At 43.5% G+C, this 19,418-nt stretch overlaps 1 protein-coding gene across 1 annotated transcript in view; it reads right to left on the bottom strand.

The window, feature by feature from the left end:
• The window catches only part of LOC306888557 (uncharacterized protein), a 129,494-nt gene extending 125,198 nt beyond the window's left edge, over positions 1–4,296 (bottom strand). The window contains exon 1 of the mRNA XM_079446934.1: positions 1,804–4,296. Coding sequence (XP_079303060.1) covers positions 1,804–3,960 — 2,157 coding nt within the window. The 5' untranslated portion in view covers positions 3,961–4,296. The remainder of the gene's footprint in view (positions 1–1,803) is intronic.
• Between the last annotated feature and the right edge of the window lie 15,122 nt (positions 4,297–19,418).

The following is a 19,418-nucleotide window of genomic DNA, read 5'->3' as shown; positions in this document are numbered from 1 at the left end:
TGTCTGCTAAATGACTAAATGTAAATGTAAATGCAATACAACAACAAACAATAACTTGCTTTACATTATTCCTAAAATATGTTGACCAGTGTGCACACACACTTCCCTTTATATGACTGCCACAACCAGAGCTATTTGCTATCCATGCCTAGCTCAGAGCATCTGCATACAACTTTCAGAGAATAGCTTCCTGTATGCCAGGAAGCACGAGAGTATATCATGAGAAACAAGGAGCAAGGTAAACGAAAGCAAAACAGGGTCATCTTTCATACAGTAGCAGGGCTTCAGACTAAATGGTCCATTTTGCTACCTTTTGTTGTGGCAAAATTTTGTTAGGTCACACTGGAGCATCTATAAAGTTGGTCAACTGTATGATTAGACTATGCGCTTTCATTTATTTTGCATATGAAATAAAAAAATGAATGTTACATTCCAAAAAGGAAATAAGAAAAGGAGTATTTACCAGCTCAGAGCAGGTGCATTTATTCTCAGAACGATCTTGACTACATGGCATAATTTAGATCCAGTGAGTAGAGCTTTAATTCAGCACTGAAAATCTGACAAATTTTGCCTCGTGATTGAAACTAATTGCAAACCAGATGAAACAGGCTCAACATTCTCAACAGCAATGAACACAAGAAAACAGGAGAAATCATTGCGTCATGTACACACAAGTTTTCAATCCACAAATCACTATCCTTGAAAACATTTACAATGTATTTACTGTAGTAAACTGTATTTACCATGGCATTTTGGCAGGAATGTGGTATAACTATGCTGCTATTAATATAGTCATGTATATAGTAAATGGAAGTTTATTTTTCATAAGAAATACCTATTTTATAGAGACCAAATAGTTAGAAAATATAGATTCTACAAACAACATGGTAGTGAGGAGCCATACAAGGTTTTATCTGTAGCTATAATGGTCTACAACCTGTTAAAAATATGAATACTGTGGAAGAATTATATATATATTTTCAAAAGGGCAAAGGTGCCAAATGTGCATTTAAATAAGACAAAATATATAATATTATTGGCAACTTTAATTTGTGTCATTTAGTATTAGTCTCCCCATCCCCATGAGTGCAAATAAAATGCTGATGCCACCAACTGTAAAACTTGTTGGCACCACTCTCATATGTAAGTCTGGAGCCCTGCAGTAAAAAAAGCCATACATACAGGTAGCTTCATATAAAGATTTGAGAAGAGATGCTTTTGTGCAAAACACAAACTAAACACCTACTTGGACATTAAGATTGACAATATGTGAATACAGCTCTTTACAACACACACAGTGTTCCTCAACATCCTCAAAATACACACAAAAACTAACACACACACACACCAGGAGACCAACAAAAGCTTGAGTTGGCCACTGGGAAGAATGTTTTTAAACAGAGCTTACAACCACTAGACTGTCTACAAAATGTTTATTTCTTTAATGCAACAGGCTCCATACTTTATCTACCCCCTGCCTGTTATGGCCACCCCACTTGCTAGAAAGAACAGCAGCCTGCCATAAAACTTAAATTTCAACACTTGGCTTACTCACTCATCAGTGCATCAGATGAACTTTTGCATGCTGGCCCAGAAACATCTCCAGCCAAAGCTGCCTAATAAACTGTACTAACTGAGACCCCAGAAGACTCTAAAAGACCCTCTACCGGTTGATTGAGAAAAAAAAGTAAGCTGAGGTTATAATGAATTTCTAAACATGTAAAATTGTTTGTAACTGCCTGGACTATGAAACTAGAGTCTAAAGATTGTAATGGAAAGCAGTCTGGCCCATGACATTCTTACCTTGTTTTGTGTGATTCCACAAACCGGCTTCATGTTCTGCCCAGCCAGCACCATGGACTTACATTCCACACAGGAGCCAATTGTTAACTGCTTGCCATTGTCAATTACCAGGGTCTGGCTGACCCTTGGAGCATAGAGGAAAACAGGCAAGCGGTCAACACACACTGCCTTCAGTCCAAGAGGTCTCTTCTTCTCTTTCCTGCAGAAGAAGCAGATGAAAGTGTTGCAGTTATACTGACGTGCCCAGGGGCTGCTGGACGGGCCTGATTCTGAACCCTGACTCTCATGTTGGGTCCACTGGCCCAGCAGGTCATGATAGCACAGTGCACAGGCAGACACAAGGCCCGTGGCATCAGCAGGGCGGGCACGGGGAGCGGGAGGGTGGACAGTTAGAAATGGAAAAAAGGGTTCTCTCTCCCCACAACGCCCTGGAGGGTTAACATGAAGTTGATACTCGGTTCCACCAGACAGCTCCTCCCCACACAAGTAACAGATGGAGGTGTGGCTTGCAGTTGTTGTGGCAGTCTGAGAAGGGGTCGACAAGGGTCCTCTGGGGGGGGATACCAAGACTCCTCCTCTTCCCATGGCCAGGTGGTATCTCTCAAGGAACGTGGTGACGGAAGTAATGAGCTCCTCGCTTAGACAGAGGCGGTACTCTGCCCAGATCCCTTCCATGATGCTGTGACACGTGACACAGCAGTGTACCCTTCCATTCCGCATTCTCTGAGCATTTGGAGGGCATGGTAGCAGATTTATGAATGGAAAATACATTGCACTACGGGCCTTACTTGCACCAACATGAGTGTATGCCAACCTGACCTCTCGACCGCAGTCCTCTCCACATAGGTAACAGGCCTCCCTGCGATTCTGTGGCATGGAGGGGAGTGGATGGATTTTTGGTAGTCCATCCCCACAATCATTCATGGCAGGTGGAGAAAGAGGGGTTGCAGCACCCGTGTTGAGGGGAACCACATAGAGTCGCTGGAGAACAGGAACATCCGCAAGCTCGAACCCTTGCCACTGCTGCATGAGGGAGGAGTGGCAAGTGGTACACACCAGAGTGTACCCACCCAGGCTAAGGGGAACCGCACCAGGTGGAGGGGTATGGAGCCACAGAAAAGGGAAGAATGGTTCACTGGTTCTCTCTTGCTTTTGCACAAACACCCTAAAGCCGCCTCCTGCTGGAAGCCTGCTTCCACAAATATAACAGGCACATTCATCGGAAGACAAACTGGAGCGACATTTGGCTGCTTGGCTCCTCTCTACATCTAAGTGAGATGATGCTGAGTGCTCTCTCTCGTCATCGCTGGTGATGTTGATATCGCAGCTGTCCGAATCACCGGTGGACGCATGTATCCACTGCTTATCGCACGTAATGATGCCGTTATCCTGCAGCGGTGCGCGCACTGATAAACTGTCATACTGCTGGAGAGCCATGGACACGGATGAATACGATGTGTGATTGATGATTTTAGTCGCACGCCGATCTGATTTCGGTACGTCCTGACCTGTGTAAACTCTGGTCGGATATGGCACTGACTCGGGACTGCTCTTAACACTAACTGCGTTCTTTCTACTGCCTTCTCTTGATGCTTTATTAGACGCACGGAAACCTGTGGCATTATTGCTATTCATTACACACGCTGACATGTCCAAGTCCTGCTCGGACAGGTCATTATCAGAGAATGAGGAAATGTCCGACTCATTGGCGTCGTAATTGCTAACACTCATTCTTCGCTCCAGATCGTATGTAATGTTCCGTAAGTCGCACTGGTATGGTCTCTTGAGCCAGTACATGCGCTTCTCAATCGGCGTCCTGTTGCGCTCGAATGAGTTCCACTGTTCGCGCAGGAAGCAGTGGCACACAGCGCACACCAGAGCGTCCCCATCCGGACCGATCTCCGGAGCGCCAGGAGCCGGGTCCTGGCCTTGCAGGAAAGGGAAAAACGGGTCATCCTTTTCTCGTTGGTATTTTACTTGTAGGCTCAGCTCTTTCCCCGGGGTTACCCCGCTCCCACAGATGAAGCAGTGGATGAAGAAGATCCCGTTGCGCTCGGGTCTGCACACGCTGCCGGACAGAAGGCTCATCTCCCCGGGTAAAGCCGAAGCCATTCGCTGCTGCGCCTTGGAGATCGGCGTGAGCTCCGGGTCGTTCATATTTCCATGCGTAATAGCGTCAGAATCACAAGCAGCGTGATTTCAAACCCAGTAACATTCTTTGTGCGTTTTCTCACATATGTAGCGCCATCGATCCCGCGGAAAAACTCGCCTACTCCACAAACTTACTGGCTCCGGGGATTTTAGATTTGTGTGTCCGTATAACAGTCTAGAAAAGCACACTGAGCAACCGTTTGGAGTCACATCCTCATAGGCGGCGGGGTAATCCGTGTGCTGTTAGAGAGCAGAAAGTCTTATTGAAGTTGCTTAGCGAAGTTTCCTCACACTGTGGCTGTGAGACCACTGAACACAGCGCCATCTCTCTCTCTCTCTCTCTCTCTCTCACTCTCTCTCTCACTCAGTCACACTCACATACACGCATGTTTCACTATATTAGTTAGGACATCTCGTAGACTTAGTTTTATTTTTTTATCAGGTTAAGGATATTTTCTATTGCCTAACCCAACCCCTAAACATAACCCTCACAGAAACATGCGCAAAACACTAGATTTAAATAGCAAGGCCCTTTTAAGGTCAGGCTCACCAGTCGGTGTTCAACAGGTTTCACTTTTAGTGAGGACATTTTTGGACCTAACAAGTATAGTCAAACCTGCACACCCACAACACACACACCTACACACAGGGATGTTTGCTTGCCAAAGTCTTTAGACTTCCATTGATTTCATATCAGGTAAATGATATTTCCTCTCACCCTTACACACAAACACCACAGAAACATGTGCAGAGGTTCTAGATATAAATATAAACATGATTTGGTCTATTTATAGGCCGTTATTATAGTACAAATATATAATACAACTAAAAACATTTAATTCCTATTTTCTATCAATGACTGAAGACACTGCATGGGTCGGAACAGTTTTAAAACAACAAAAGCCTTTTTTTTTCTTTTTTTTTTTGCTAAGTAAGATATTAGGCCTTCCTTTAAGTAAAATACTGATATATTTTATTGTCTGATTTATAGCATTGTGTCCATTTAATTGTATTATTATTTGAATTGTTTTAAATGTTTTTTTTTTGTTATTTTTATTTTATTTTCTTCATTATTTTCAGTGGCGATAGTCCAACTGAATTTCTTGAAAGTGTCTATATCCAGAATGTCCAATCCTTCTCCTGGAGATTGCTATATAATGGAAAATATAATTACACTAAATATTACAGGATACTTTACATGCAATTTGTTTCTCATTTTATTTGAACTTCACTCACATAAATCCAGATGGAACAAATGTCCCAGCCACCCATATTGCTCTTAAATGGTATGCTCCATTTAAGCACACTCTCCCAGAGCTGTAGATTCATTCATAAGGGGAAGTCGTGGCCTAATGGTTAGAGAGTCGGACTAGTAATCGAAAGGTTGCGAGTTCGAGCCCCCGGCCGGCAGGAATTGTAGGTGGGGGGAGGGAATGTCCAGCGCTCTCTCCACCCTCAATACCACGACTGAAGTGCCCTTGAGCAAGGCACCGAACCCCCAATTGCTCCCCGGGCGCTGCAGCATGGCTGCCCACTGCTCCGGGTGTGTGTTCACGGTGTGTGTGTGTGTGTGTGTGTGTGTGGATTTGTTCACTACTCACTGCTGTGTGTGTGCACTTGGATGGGTTAAACGCAGAGCACCAATTTCGAGTATGGGTCACCATACTTGACAATACGTCACGACTTTACTACTTTTTAAAAGATAATATAGCTAATTCTGCATTTCTGAAATTTGAAAGCATATTAACAGATGAATAAATCGGTGATAATTTATTGTTTATTTATATACAGCTTTGATGGCTGAACCAAGAGGAATGGAGGTGTTATCATAAATCATTAATTCAAGAAAAATAACTCGTTTTAATGACCTGAAGTTCAGTCAGGTAACACTAGATGGCGCTGATATGACTTTACATCTACAGTACCTTCTGGACATCATACAATTTTGAAAATCAATCACAGTTTTTGAAATGACTTATGTATTCATAAAAGGGAGATGTAAAGCATTTGAAAAATTATTTTGGTTCATGAAGTGAGTTATTTATGAAACGAAATCAAAAAAGGAGGACCAAAAATTATCCAATGTCCCTACTTTCTCAGTAGCCCCTCACTGCAGAACAAAGATCCAGGGGGCAGGGTTGGATCCACATCTAGGGGGTGGAGATGGGTGGGTTTAGGGCTCAGGGGGTGGAGACGGTTAGGTTTCGTTATATGTAAGGTGGGAGGAGTTGGATCTAGATCCATCCACACCCCCTGAATCTTGTGTTCGTTTTTTTTTTTTTTTTTTTTTTTGACTCTTTAATGTAATACATTAATAATACTCCAATATGTTTTTTCATTGACACAGAATGTAAGGTGGGAGGAGTTGGATCTAGATCCATCCACACCCCCTGAATCTTGTGTTCGTTTTTTTTTTTTTTTTTTTTGACTCTTTAATGTAATACATTAATAATACTCCAACATGTTTTTTCATTGACACAGAATTAATAGGTTTTTGTTTTGTTTGTGTTTTTGTTTTTTTTTCTCTTATGAAGTTACTGTAAAAAAATCTCATGCTTAACAGTGTGGATGGAACAGTAGCAGGATGGTCAAATCCTGAAACCAAATATAAACTGGTGAGTTTGAGTTTGAGATATCTGTATATCCTGTCAAATTTTCCAAGCACTGTTCATGCAATCATGCAACTCTATGTCTCTTATCTGGGCATTTTTGTTTTTGTATTTGTCACCTGCATACACATTGTCACAGGATATCTCATTTCAGAAAAGTAACCATTATAAAATTGACTGTTATTCCCTCATGAGGTGTGAATTGCTAATTTATTCTTTACTTTGGAATGCAATGGTTATTTATTTTATTTTTTTAATGAGATTTTTTTTAATGAGCCTCAATGACACTTGTGATTGAAAAATACGACCTCCAGAGTGCGCAAACTTCAAAATGAAACATTATATAAATTACCTGTGCAGAATAGTGGGACCTAGAGAGGAAAGGGAGAAATGCGAGATAAATGAAGTGTATGCAATGAGGAATAAAAGCATTATAAAAGTTTGACCAGTGTGAACGTGACACTACATCTGGCACCAAGGATCATGGACCTGAAGAGTATGCATAAATATGGATTATTCTTTAGATTCATGGGGACAGCAAGCTGAAGAACAAAAAGGAATAAAGGGAAACAAGAAACATGCTGATGGAGCTGAATTTACTTCTTCTTGCTCTGTTTGACATGCATGCAGTCGTGCACAGAGCATTTGATTGTGCTGGGTGAACTTTCAAATTTTATCTGACTGCTGATGGCATGAAAGATAATGCTCTGCTTCATTTGGGTGGTTCATTTGTGCAAAACATATTTAAGACAACAGAAGACTTTGACCTTGATTACTCAATTTGAGTAAACTAACAGAGTGTTTTATTTTCTAAAATAAAAAAAAAATAAAAACATTTCAGCACGTTGTACAAGAGCAAGGCAAATCTGTGGTTCATCTGTAAGGAGATTAAAGCAATTTGGTCTTATGTAAATCAGAATCAGAATTAGCTTTATTGCCAGGTTTGTTTACACATACGAGGAATTTGTTTTCATTACAGAAGATACCGCAGTGCTACAGAATGACAGTGACAGAACAAAAACACAGATAATAAAGAATAAAAATAGAACAAGTAAATAGGGAATAACAATATACAAATTGACAGCTGTATTTTCAGGTATATTACAATAGACAGTTTGTATGTACAGGTATATTATGTGCAAATTCGAAATGTAAAGTAAGTATGTGTGTTAGATAAATAAATGTGTAAGTGTATAATAGTGTTGTGTGTTCCACAATTATTGTCAGGTGTTCATGAGATGGATTGCCTGAGGGAAGAGACTGTTCCTGTGCCCTTTTGCTCAATTTGGATAAGTACAGTTCTTGAAGAGTAGGGAGGGTTGTACCAATGATTCACTTAGCAGTCCGGACTACCCTCTGTAGTCTTCTGAGGTCAGATTTGGTAAATGAGCTGAACTCGACAGTTATTGAAGTGCAGAGGACGGATAAAATGATGGCAGAGTAGAACTCTGTTGAGCTCCAGGTTGTTAAGACTGCACCAGACAGCCAGCTCCTTAACCTCCTGTCTCTAAGCAGACTCGTCACCGTCCTGAATGAGGCCGATAAGTGTGGTATCATCTGCAAACTTCAGGAGCTTGACAGAGGGGTCTTTAGATGTGCAGTCATTGGTGTAGAGGGAGAATAGCAGTGGGGAGAGAATGCAACCCTGAGGAACTCCAGTGCTGTTCGTATGGCTGCTGGATGAGAATTTTCCCAGCCTCTCTAGCTGCTGCCTGTCTGTCAGGAAGCTGGGGATCCACTGACAGACAGAGGTGGCCACCGAGAGCTGAATTAATTTGGGCAGGAGGAGGTTTGGGATTATCGTGTTAAAAGCCGAGCTGAAGTCCACAAACAGGATCCTCACATAGGTCCCTGGTCTGTCTAGGTGTTGCAGAACATAATGCAGTCCCATGTTGGCTGCATTGTCCACAGACCTGTTTGCTCTGTAGGCAAACTGAAGAGGATCCAGCAGGGGCCAGTAATGTCCATCAGTTAGGCCAGCAGCAGTTTTTCAAATGACTTCATGACCACAGATATTAGAGCCACAGGCCTGTCGTAATTTAGTCCTGTAATTTTGTGTTTCTTTGGGATAGGGGTGATGGTGGAGCGTTTGAAGCATGAAAAGGACTTCGCACAGCTCCAGTGATCTGTTGAAGATCTGTGTGAAGATGGGTGCCAGCTGGTCAGCACAGTATTTCAGACAGGCTGGTGTGACACCGTCTGGCCCTGGTGCTTTCTTTCTCTTCTGCTTCCGGAAGACCTGGCATACATCGCCTTCACTGATCTGAGGTACAGGTGTGGGGGAGAGGGGGGTTGCTGGAGGTGTTAATGAAGAGGTGTTCTGGTCGGGTGTGGGGTGTTTTTTCAAATCTGCAGTAGAACTCATTCAGATCGTCTGCCAGTTGTCGATTCTCCACAGTGCTGGGGGATGGTGTCTTGTAGTTGGTGATCTCTTTCAGACCTTTCCACACTGATGCTGAGTCGCTGGAAGTGACCTGAATCCTTATACCAGAATAATTCCTCTTTGCCACTCTTAATCTCCTTTTCCAATGTGTATTTGGTCTGTTTATACAAGACTTTGTCCCCCTTCCTGTAAGCATCTTCTTTGGCCTGACGGAGCAGTCTGAGTTTTGCAGTGAACCACGGTTTGTCATTGTTGTAAATTAAATGAGTCCTGGTAGGAATGCACACATCTTCACAGACACTGATATAAGATGTTACAGTCTCTGTGAGCTCATCCAGATGGTTTGCAGCAGCTTCAAAATCACTCCAATCAATAAGGTGGAAACAGGCTTGTAAAACCCGCTCTGTTTCATTAGTCCATCTCTTTGCAGTCCTTAATACAGGTTTAGCTGATTTCAGTTTCTGCCTGTAGGTCGATATAAGATGAACCAAAGAGTGAGAAGAGAGTCCTAAAGCTGCCCGTGGGAGAGAGTGATATGCATCCTTTATTGCTGTATAGCAGTGATCCCATATATTAGTGTCTCTGGTGGGACATGTAACATGCTGTCTTTATTTTGGCAGTTCACAGGAGAGATTTGCTTTATTAAAGTCCCCGAGAATGATTAAAACAGAGTTCGGGTGTTGCTGTTTTGTGTCTGTGATCTGATCAGCGATTTTCTGTAAAGCTGAGTTCACATGCGCTTGCGGTGAAAAGTAAACACTCACGAGAATGAACGAGCAAAACTCCCGTGGCGAGCAGAAAGGCTTAGAGGATTAGTTCACTTTTAAAAAAACTTTTGCTGATAATTTACTCACCCCCATGTCATCCAAGATGTCCATGTCTTTCTTTCTTCAGTCGAAAAGAAATTAAGGTTTTTGATGAAAACATTTCTCCATATAATGGACTTCATTGGGACCCAAACGGTTCAAGGTCCAAATGACAGTTTCAGTGCAGCTTCAAAGGGCTTTAAACGATACCAGACGATGAATAAGGATCTTATCTAGCGAAACGATCGGTCATTTCAAAAATAAATAAAAAAGCTTAAGTTTTATAAGCACAAATGCTCGCCGTGTTCTGTTCTGTGATGCACGTTCGTGACGTCACGTAATACGCAATTACATGGAAAAGGTCACGTTTGAGGTAGGCGGAAGTACCGAGTCAGTAGGCTTTTTAATATTAAAACACCCAGGATACGCACACAAAATGGGCATTTTAAACGATAAACTGACACAAAGACATTTGAATATGTGTATATGGTCCTCCTTCCACACATTTGTAAACACTGACTCGGTACTTCCGCCTAAGTCAACCGTGACCTTTTCAACGTCATTGCGTATTACGTGACGTCATGAACGCGCATCACAGAACAGAGCAAGGCGAGCATTTGTGCTTATAAAACTTTAACTTTTTTATTTATTTTTGAAATGACCGATCGTTTCGCTAGATAAGACCCTTATTCATCGTCTGGTATCGTTTAAAGCCTTTTGAAGCTGCACTGAAACTGTCATTTGGACCTTGAACCGTTTGGGTCCCAATGAAGTCCATTATATGGAGAAATGTTTTCATCAAAAACCTTAATTTCTTTTCGACTGAAGAAAGAAAGACATGGACATCTTGGATGACATGGGGGTGAGTAAATTATCAGCAAAAGTTTTTTTAAAAGTGAACTAATCCTTTAAAGTTAATGAAAAGCCTTGTCTTGTGACTTTGGTGATTAAAAAGAGGGAAGAAACAATTAGATGGCCAATTTTTTAAGATCTGTTTCTTGGATTATGTACCTCTTACAAGAGGTGAATGAAAGGGTAAGCCTATATGTATCATTTTGCAATCATTGCCCAGTTTGGCTATACCACACCTTTACAGCACAGTAATCTGAAATATTCTCAGTAAAATGAAAGGCAGACTAAGACAGTTGTTGCAGTTAGTAGGTGGCTTTGAGTTCATTTTACACATTTGGACAAACAGAATAGGTAACAAATTTCTGGGTGTTGTGCAAAGCCACCTTGATAAAGTATTTAATGGTCACACAGTTCTGCAGTCTTCCTTTTTGCTGTTCAATTACCAGCTCCACATAAAATTGCCAGAGGACTGGACAATCTGTCAGAAAGATTGGCTTGAATATTGGCTTGAAGGGATGTCGTGGCCTAATGGTTAGAGAGTCGGACTCGTAATCCAAAAGTTGCGAGTTCGAGTCTTGGGCCGGCAGGAATTGTAGGTGGGGGGAGTTAATTAGATTAGATTAGATTAGATTCAACTTTATTGTCATTATGCAGAGTACAAGTACAGAGTTAATGAAATGCAGTTAGCATCTAACCAGAAGTGCAAGAATATAGTGTTTTATATACATATAAGTGCAGAGTAAGTGAAGATATGATTTACAGAATGTACAGTGGAATTGCTATATACAGTATTGAGCAGAGTATATACAGAATATAAATAGGAATGCAATGTAGGGATTGTATGTACATTATGAACAGAGCAATGTGGGATTATATATACACATTATGAACAGCAGAGACGTGAGAACAGTGGTAATAAATAAATAAATACAGCTGGATGAGTGTGTGCAAGTATTGATATAACAATGTATTCTGTGCAAAATAACAGTAGTGCAATATTTTATAGAAATAGTTTACTGTGCTTTGTACAGTAACAACTTTAGACAGTTTATAGTGTAATAACTTTAACAATGTGCAGTCTGTGCAAAATATGAGTAGTGCAAATGCATGTGTGTAAAGTACTGTGACCAGTGCAGTAATAAGCAGGTGCAGGAGTTAGATTGGTGGTGTGGCGTTCAGAAGTGTCACAGCTTCGGGGAAGAAGCTCTTCCTGAGCCTACTAGTGCGAGAGCGTAGGCACCTGTAACGCCTGCCGGATGGAAGGAGGGTGAAAAGTCCATGGTTAGGGTGAGAGGCAGGGCCATAGCCAGGATTTTTCAAATACCGAGGTCATTTTTTCTAAACCCCCCCCCCCCCCCACACACACACACACACACACACCGGTGCGGTGGCTTCACTTTTATGACGTCATGAGCTATCCAGTTCTCTATTATAGATCAGTGGATTCTAATGACAAATGAAACTTAGCGCTTGACAGTGCTGAACAGTCTGCCACTGACACACACAGGCTCACCTTCTCTCCTACTCTTTCCCTGCCCTTCTGTTGTTGGCTTTTTAAAACTTAATTTAGTTTGATGCAAGTTCCTCTTCATGTCTGCATTTCGCTCAAGACCACACTACGATCGATGTACTAGCTTACGTGAAAAAACATACGGCTTTCCCGCCTCTCTGAATCTGTAGCCTAGGTAACGTGACGTCAAGTGCCGCTGCCTGCAAAGACAGATAGAGGCGGAGATTTCACCTGAGAGATTAGACGGAGAATGTGAATTTAATTGGGAGAAAATACAGACGACATATATGGATTCGGACACGGACCGGGTTCTGTGTTTGGCATTGATCATCACTGCATGATTGACTAATTTGAAATTTCGGGAAAAAATACCGAGGACATGACCTCGGTGTCCTCAATGGTAGATACGGCACTGGTGAGAGGCATCCTCACATATTTACAAGAGAACGCAAAGTTTTGCGAGAGAAAGCAAACATCTTTGCGAGAGAACGCAAAGTTTTGCGAGAGAACGCAAACATCTTTGCGAGAGAACACAAAGTTTTGCGAGAGAACGCAAACATTTTTGCGAGAGAACGCAAACATCTTTGCGAGAGAACACAGTTTTGCGAGAGAACGCAAACATCTTTGCGAGAGAACGCAAACATCTTTGCGAGAGAACGCAAACATCTTTGCGAGAGAACACAAAGTTTTGCGAGAGAACGCAAACATCTTTGCGAGAACGCAAACATCTTTGCGAGAGAACGCAAACATCTTTGTGAGAGAACACAAAGTTTTGCGAGAGAACGCAAACATCTTTGCGAGAACGCAAACATCTTTGCGAGAGAACGCAAAGTTTTGCGAGAGAACGCAAACATCTTTGCGAGAGAACGCAAGCATCTTTGCGAGAGAACGCAAGCATCTTTGCGAGAGAACGCAAACATCTTTGCGAGAGAACACAAAGTTTTGCGAGAGAACGCAAACATCTTTGCGAGAGAACACAAAGTTTTGCGAGAGAACGCAAACATCTTTGCGAGAGAACACAAAGTTTTGCGAGAGAACGCAAACATCTTTGCGAGAACGCAAACATCTTTGCGAGAGAACGCAAACATCTTTGCGAGAGAACGCAAAGTTTTGCGAGAGAACGCAAACATCTTTGCGAGAGAACGCAAACATCTTTGCGAGAGAACGCAAAGTTTTGCGAGAGAACGCAAACATCTTTGCGAGAGAACGCAAACATCTTTGCGAGAGAACGCAAAAGATTTGAAAAATAATTTTTCCTCCCACCCCAAATTTTTTTCACCCACCCCGAAATCTTTCCACCACCATGAGCTCTAAGGGGCTCCGTAGTCTAGAATATGTGGTGAAAGAAATTATTATTTTTGAGGTCAATGCAGGCTAAAGACAAGGCAGTCTGAGCATGTGTGTGTGTGTGTGTGTGTGAGAGAGAGAGAGAGAGAGATCCTTTTTTATTCATAAAAGGATATTGCATGCAGTTCAGGGTAGGATGAAATAGGTGTAATAAAATAGTTTGTATGCATGGATGGATGGGTGTGTGTGTGTGCGCGTGCGTGTGTGTGCATGTGTGTGTGTGATAGCTTGAGTATAAATGCATCCACACATGCAAAGGTCCAAGGTCTTTGTTTGCAAGCACAACATGCTCCTGAACACTAGTTGTTTCTTTCATTCTTCCCCATTCACTTTCAATGGCCGGCAATTTTTGACAAGTGTTACTTTGTGCAATTTTGTACAAAATAAAAGCATTTAAAAGCAAACTTCCTGATTAAACATTAAAGTACACTAGTGTGAGAAACAGTGCAAATTTTCATATTTTTTTCTCTCATATTGTGAAAATTATTCATAAAAAATGCTTTTTTCACTCAAAAAATGAGGTGCCTACTTTCAGATAAATGAGGCCTACGATTAATCGGATGCAAATAGAAACACAAAACCAGTCCTAAATGAAAGAAAACAAGTTGACAAAAAGATTGAATCTAATATTTTGTGATAATATAGCATATTGACAGATTTATAAGCAATTGTTTGGAGTCCGGTCATTTTTGACCGGGAACACCACGAGTGTGACTTTTTGCAATTTTGTACAAAATAAAAGCATTTAAAAGCAAACTTCCTGATTAAACATTAAAGCACACTAGTGTGAGAAACAGTGCAAATTTTCATAATTTTTCATTTCATATTATGAAAATTATTCATATAAAATGCTTTTTTCACTCAAAAAATTAGGTGCCTACTTTCGGATAAATAAGGCTTACGATTAATCAGAAGCAAATAGAAACACAAAACCAGTCCTAAATGAAAGAAAACAAGTTGACAAAAAGATTGAATCCAATATTTGGTGATAATATAGCATAATGACAGATTTATAAGCAGTTGTTCGGAGTCCGGTCATTTTTGACCGGGAACACCACGAGTGTGACTTTTTGCAATTTTGTACAAAATAAAAGCATTTAAAAGCAAACTTCCTGATTAAACATTAAAGTACACTAGTGTGAGAAACAGTGCAAATTTTTATAATTTTTTGTTTAATATTGTGAAAATTATTCATAAAAAATAATTTTTTCACTCAAAAAATTAGGTGCCTACTCTCAGATAAATGAGGCCTACGATTAATCGGATGCAAATAGAAACACAAAACCAGTCCTAAATGAAAGAAAACAAGTTGACAAAAAGAATGAATCCAATATTTAGTGATAATATAGCATAATGACAGATTTATAAGCAGTTGTTCGGAGTCCGGTCATTTTTGACCGGGAACACAACGAGTGTGACTAGGTGAAATAAAACCCACAAAAAATTACGAAAATTCTAAAAAAAATTATGAGAAATACTTGTACCCTAAGTGCACGAAGTCAGTAAGTTTGAGTCCAATGCGATAACGTTAACTAGTATTTTCAGGAAAAAGAAAAAAACTTTCGGGTCAATTTGACCCGAACACAACCAGAGGGTTTAAATGCAGAACTGAAATCTATGAACAGCATTCTCACATGTGTGTTTTGACTGTCCAGGTGGGTGAGGGCAGAGTGAAGTGCTGTTGAGATGGCGTCCTCTGTTGACCTATTGTGGCGATAGGCAAATTGGAATGGGTCTAGTGTAGCAGGGAGACAGGATTTTAAGTGGGATGCAACCAGTTTCTCAAAACACTTGGCAATGATGGGGGTGAGTGCAACAGGACGGAAGTCGTTAGGGACCAAGGCAGTGGAGTGTTTCAGTACTGGTACGATGGTGGAGGTTTTGAAGATAGTGGGGACAGTTGTTTGGGCCAGGGACAGATTGAAAATGTCCGTGAAGACCTCAGCTAGCTGCTCCGCACAGGCTTTAAGCACACGACCAGGTATTCTGTCAGGGCCAGCTGCCTTCCGTGCATTCACCTTACGCAGAGTGGAGTAAACATCTGATGTGGAGAGTGTGAGAGGCAGTTCACTGGGTTGATGCTCAGCTTTGAGTGAGATCTCCTTATTATTTTGATCAAAACGAGCATAAAAGTGATTGAGCTCGTCTGGGAGGGAGGCAGAGCTGGAGGGGGGCACAGAGTTAGGTGGTTTGTAATCTGTGATAGATTGTATGCCTTGCCACATATGCCGGGGGTCTGAAGAATTGAAGTGATCTTCAATCTTCTGTTTGTGTGTGAGTTTGGCCTGGCAGATACCCTTCCTCAGGTTGGCTCTGGCTGAGCTGTAAGCCTCCTGGTCTCCAGACCTGAAGGCTGCATCTCTTGCTTTGAGCAGGAGGCGAACCTCTCTGTTCATCCAGGGCTTCTGATTGGGGAAAATTTTTATTTTTTTGTGTGTGGTCACTCTGCTCACACAACTGTTGATGTGCTCCAGGACAGAGTTGGTATAAATGTCAATGTTAATCTGAGAGTTTTTGGTGGCCTGGGCAGCAAACTCACTCCAGTCTGTGTGCTGGAATTGATGTTGAAGAGTGGAGTCAGCACCTTCCAGCCAGATTTTAACAGTCCTTATTGTAGGTTTCACACATTTGATGACCGGGGTATACTTGGGGAGCAGGAACAAAGAGAGGTGATCAGACTGACCCAGGTGGGGGAGGGGTGTGACTTTGTAGGCATCACTCACATTAGTATAAACGTGGTCCAATGTTTTATGTCCCCTTGTAGTGCAGGAGACATTTTGATTAAATTTAGGGAGAACAGATCTAAAAGTGCAGTGATTGAAGTCCCCAGCAACGATAAAGGCTCCATCCGGGTGCAGGGTTTGTAATTTGCTAATAGCAGCACAAAGTTCTTTCATAGCTACATTAGCATTAGCGTCCGGAGGTACATAAACTGCAGCAGCAACAATGCAAGTAAACTCACGTGGTAGATAGAATGGCCTGCACTTGATAATCAGGAACTCCAGCTCAGCAGAGCAGTAGGTATCAACAATGACAGAGTCTTTACACCATGATTTATTTACATAAATGCATACTCCACCACCCTTGTTTTTACCAGAGGTTGCTGCTACTCTGTCAGCCCTGAAGAGAGAGCGTCCATCCATATGCACCACGCTGTTTGGGACATCGTTGCAGAGCCATGTTTCAGTGAAGAACATAACATTACATTCCATAAGCCGTTTCTGTGTGAGGGTCCAGATCTTTAGTTCGTAATGTACAGTGTTCTCACCATCCTCAATACCATGACTGAGGTGCCCTTGAGCAAGGCACCGAACCCCCAACTGCTCCCCGGGCGCCGCAGCATAAATGGCTGCCCACTGATCGGGTGTGTGTTCACAGTGTGTGTGTGTGTTCACTGCTGTGTGTGTGCACTTTGGATGGGTTCAAATGCAGAGCACAAATTCCGAGTATGGGTCACCACATTAGATGATTATGTTAGACAGACAGTTGCCACAATGTCATCAAGGGTTGACTCAATAAACTCCTAATTTGCTGACTCCTTAATAGTTTAAGTAAAGTAAATACTTTAGAAGTATTAAGGCCTTTCTATTGGTAGTGTGACGAGTCGGCTGCCTCCCCCCTGTCCATCATCACCACCCCGTCCCGTATTCGCCGCCCTTCACCAGGCTCCCGACAGGAGTGGGTGTGTGAGAGAGGAGGGGCGCTGAAACAGCCAGGGCTGGCGGCGTGTGATGAGGCGCACCTGACGTGAATAGAGCCTCATCACCGCCGCCGTTAAATGCCGAACGCGCCTCTCCTCGGGAGACCGGTCTCTCCCCCGTGCATGCACGCTGGTGTCCTCGTGGGTCCAGGAAGGGAGCGTCGAGGAGGACTGCCGCACCCGTTAGGCGGCTGACGGGCCAGGATGCCGGGCCGCCGAATCCCCCAGAAGCGCCGGGATTTCCGCAGATGGACGAAGCCGCGCCAGAGACGCCGCCGCCACTCGCTCCCGGCCCCGAGAGGGGAGCGCGTGCGGCCACCGGACTCCGCCCCTTCCCTGGACCCTTCCCTCCTGAACACTGCCCTCCTACACAGCCCCGCAGCACGACGAGGACACCAGATCCCTGTTTATTTTGGACACTTTTCCCCCTTTGGACACTTTATTTTAATATATTGTTTAATAAAAACCTCTCCGAGGCTTGACGCCACGCCCACTGTGTCTGTCGTTGGCTCCTCCCGCCACAGTGGTGGAGAATGCGGGCAGGCGGAGCCTAGACAGCGCAGTTGGGCAACATCTGATGACGTCATCCCCTCTCGCTCGCAAAAAGCCGTGGAACCCGCACGGGGACAGAGGAACGACGGGGACAGCCTCCCAGCCACCGAAGGGGTAAGTGACGTTCTTTCTATTGGTCATTTACCCTGTGGCTGGTTGAGGCTGACAACTAATACCCGGTTTCTCTGTCCCGGTTCCGGCGCGGTGCGAGAGGGAGAGTTGCCCGGAGAGGAATTCCTGCCCCGCCCACTCCGACCGCTGGAGCCTGGTTGAGGAAGGTAGCACTCCCGCGTGGGCGGCGACCCTGGGACGGGGATGTCGCTTGGGGGGGGGGAATGTGACGAGTCGGCTGCCTCCCCCCTGTCCATCATCACCACCCCGTCCCGTATTCGCCACCCTTCACCAGGCTCCCGACAGGAGTGGGTGTGTGAGAGAGGAGGGGCGCTGAAACAGCCAGGGCTGGCGGCGTGTGATGAGGCGCACCTGACGTGAATAGAGCCTCATCACCGCCGCCGTTAAATGCCGAACGCGCCTCTCCTCGGGAGACCGGTCTCTCCCCCGTGCATGCACGCTGGTGTCCTCGTGGGTCCAGGAAGGGAGCGTCGAGGAGGACTGCCGCACCCGTTAGGCGGCTGACAGGCCAGGATGCCGGGCCGCCGAATCCCCCAGAAGCGCCGGGATTTCCGCAGATGGACGAAGCCGCGCCAGAGACGCCGCCGCCACTCGCTCCCGGCCCCGAGAGGGGAGCGCGTGCGGCCACCGGACTCCGCCCCTTCCCTGGACCCTTCCCTCCTGAACACTGCCCTCCTACACAGCCCCGCAGCACGACGAGGACACCAGATCCCTGTTTATTTTGGACACTTTTCCCCCTTTGGACACTTTATTTTAATATATTGTTTAATAAAAACCTCTCCGAGGCTTGACGCCACGCCCACTGTGTCTGTCGTTGGCTCCTCCCGCCACAGTAGAAATATTATTCTTTCACGTAATGTGAAAAACCTCTAATTTAGTTTTCTTCCAGCTGGGCTCCATTTTCTGGGCTGCTCACTTGAGGGCAAAAGTGTGTTCATTAAACCATGGTGTCGGACTGTTAAACTTAATTTTATTTAACTACAAAAGAATAGTTTCTGTTGCAACATCAAGTTCTTTTAAACTATCTGGTATGCGAGGAGTTTAGACAAATCATGAAGTTTATTTCCAAAGCAATCTTAAGTGGTAGAAGTAGTAGTTCTACCATATTTGTAAAAGGAGTTGATTTTGAAGCCTTGGCTAAATGGACTGCAGACTATAGATAACGTCTTTAAATGTCATTACTCTGCTGCAGAATTTCAATGTCAATGTCATTTCAGTTTCAATGTCTGATTCCATCTGACAATATAAAATCTAAAGTATTATTACGACGATACATGGTTCCTGGGTTGTTTAACCCCAAAAGGGTTTAGGTTCCTCAAATTCCAGGGTTCCACTGCCCTGCAGAGTTTAGCTCAAACCCTGATCAAGCTCGCCTGCCTTTGATTTCCTAGTAATCCTGGAGACCTTGAATAGCTTGCTCAAGTGGGTTTCACAAGGGTTGGAGCTAAACTCTTCAGGCAATTGGCCCGCAGGGCAATATTTGAGGAACCCTGGTTTAGGAAGTCTAAAAACTCCCATCCTAATACACCCATCTAGAGACAAATTACTAAGGTTTTGGCCTGTGCCCACCACA

Source organism: Barbus barbus (assembly GCF_936440315.1).
Source record: "Barbus barbus genome assembly, chromosome: 22".
Classification (NCBI taxonomy): domain Eukaryota; kingdom Metazoa; phylum Chordata; class Actinopteri; order Cypriniformes; family Cyprinidae; genus Barbus; species Barbus barbus.
Note: the sequence above shows the minus strand (reverse complement) of the source record. Positions and strands in the feature narration are given on the sequence as shown.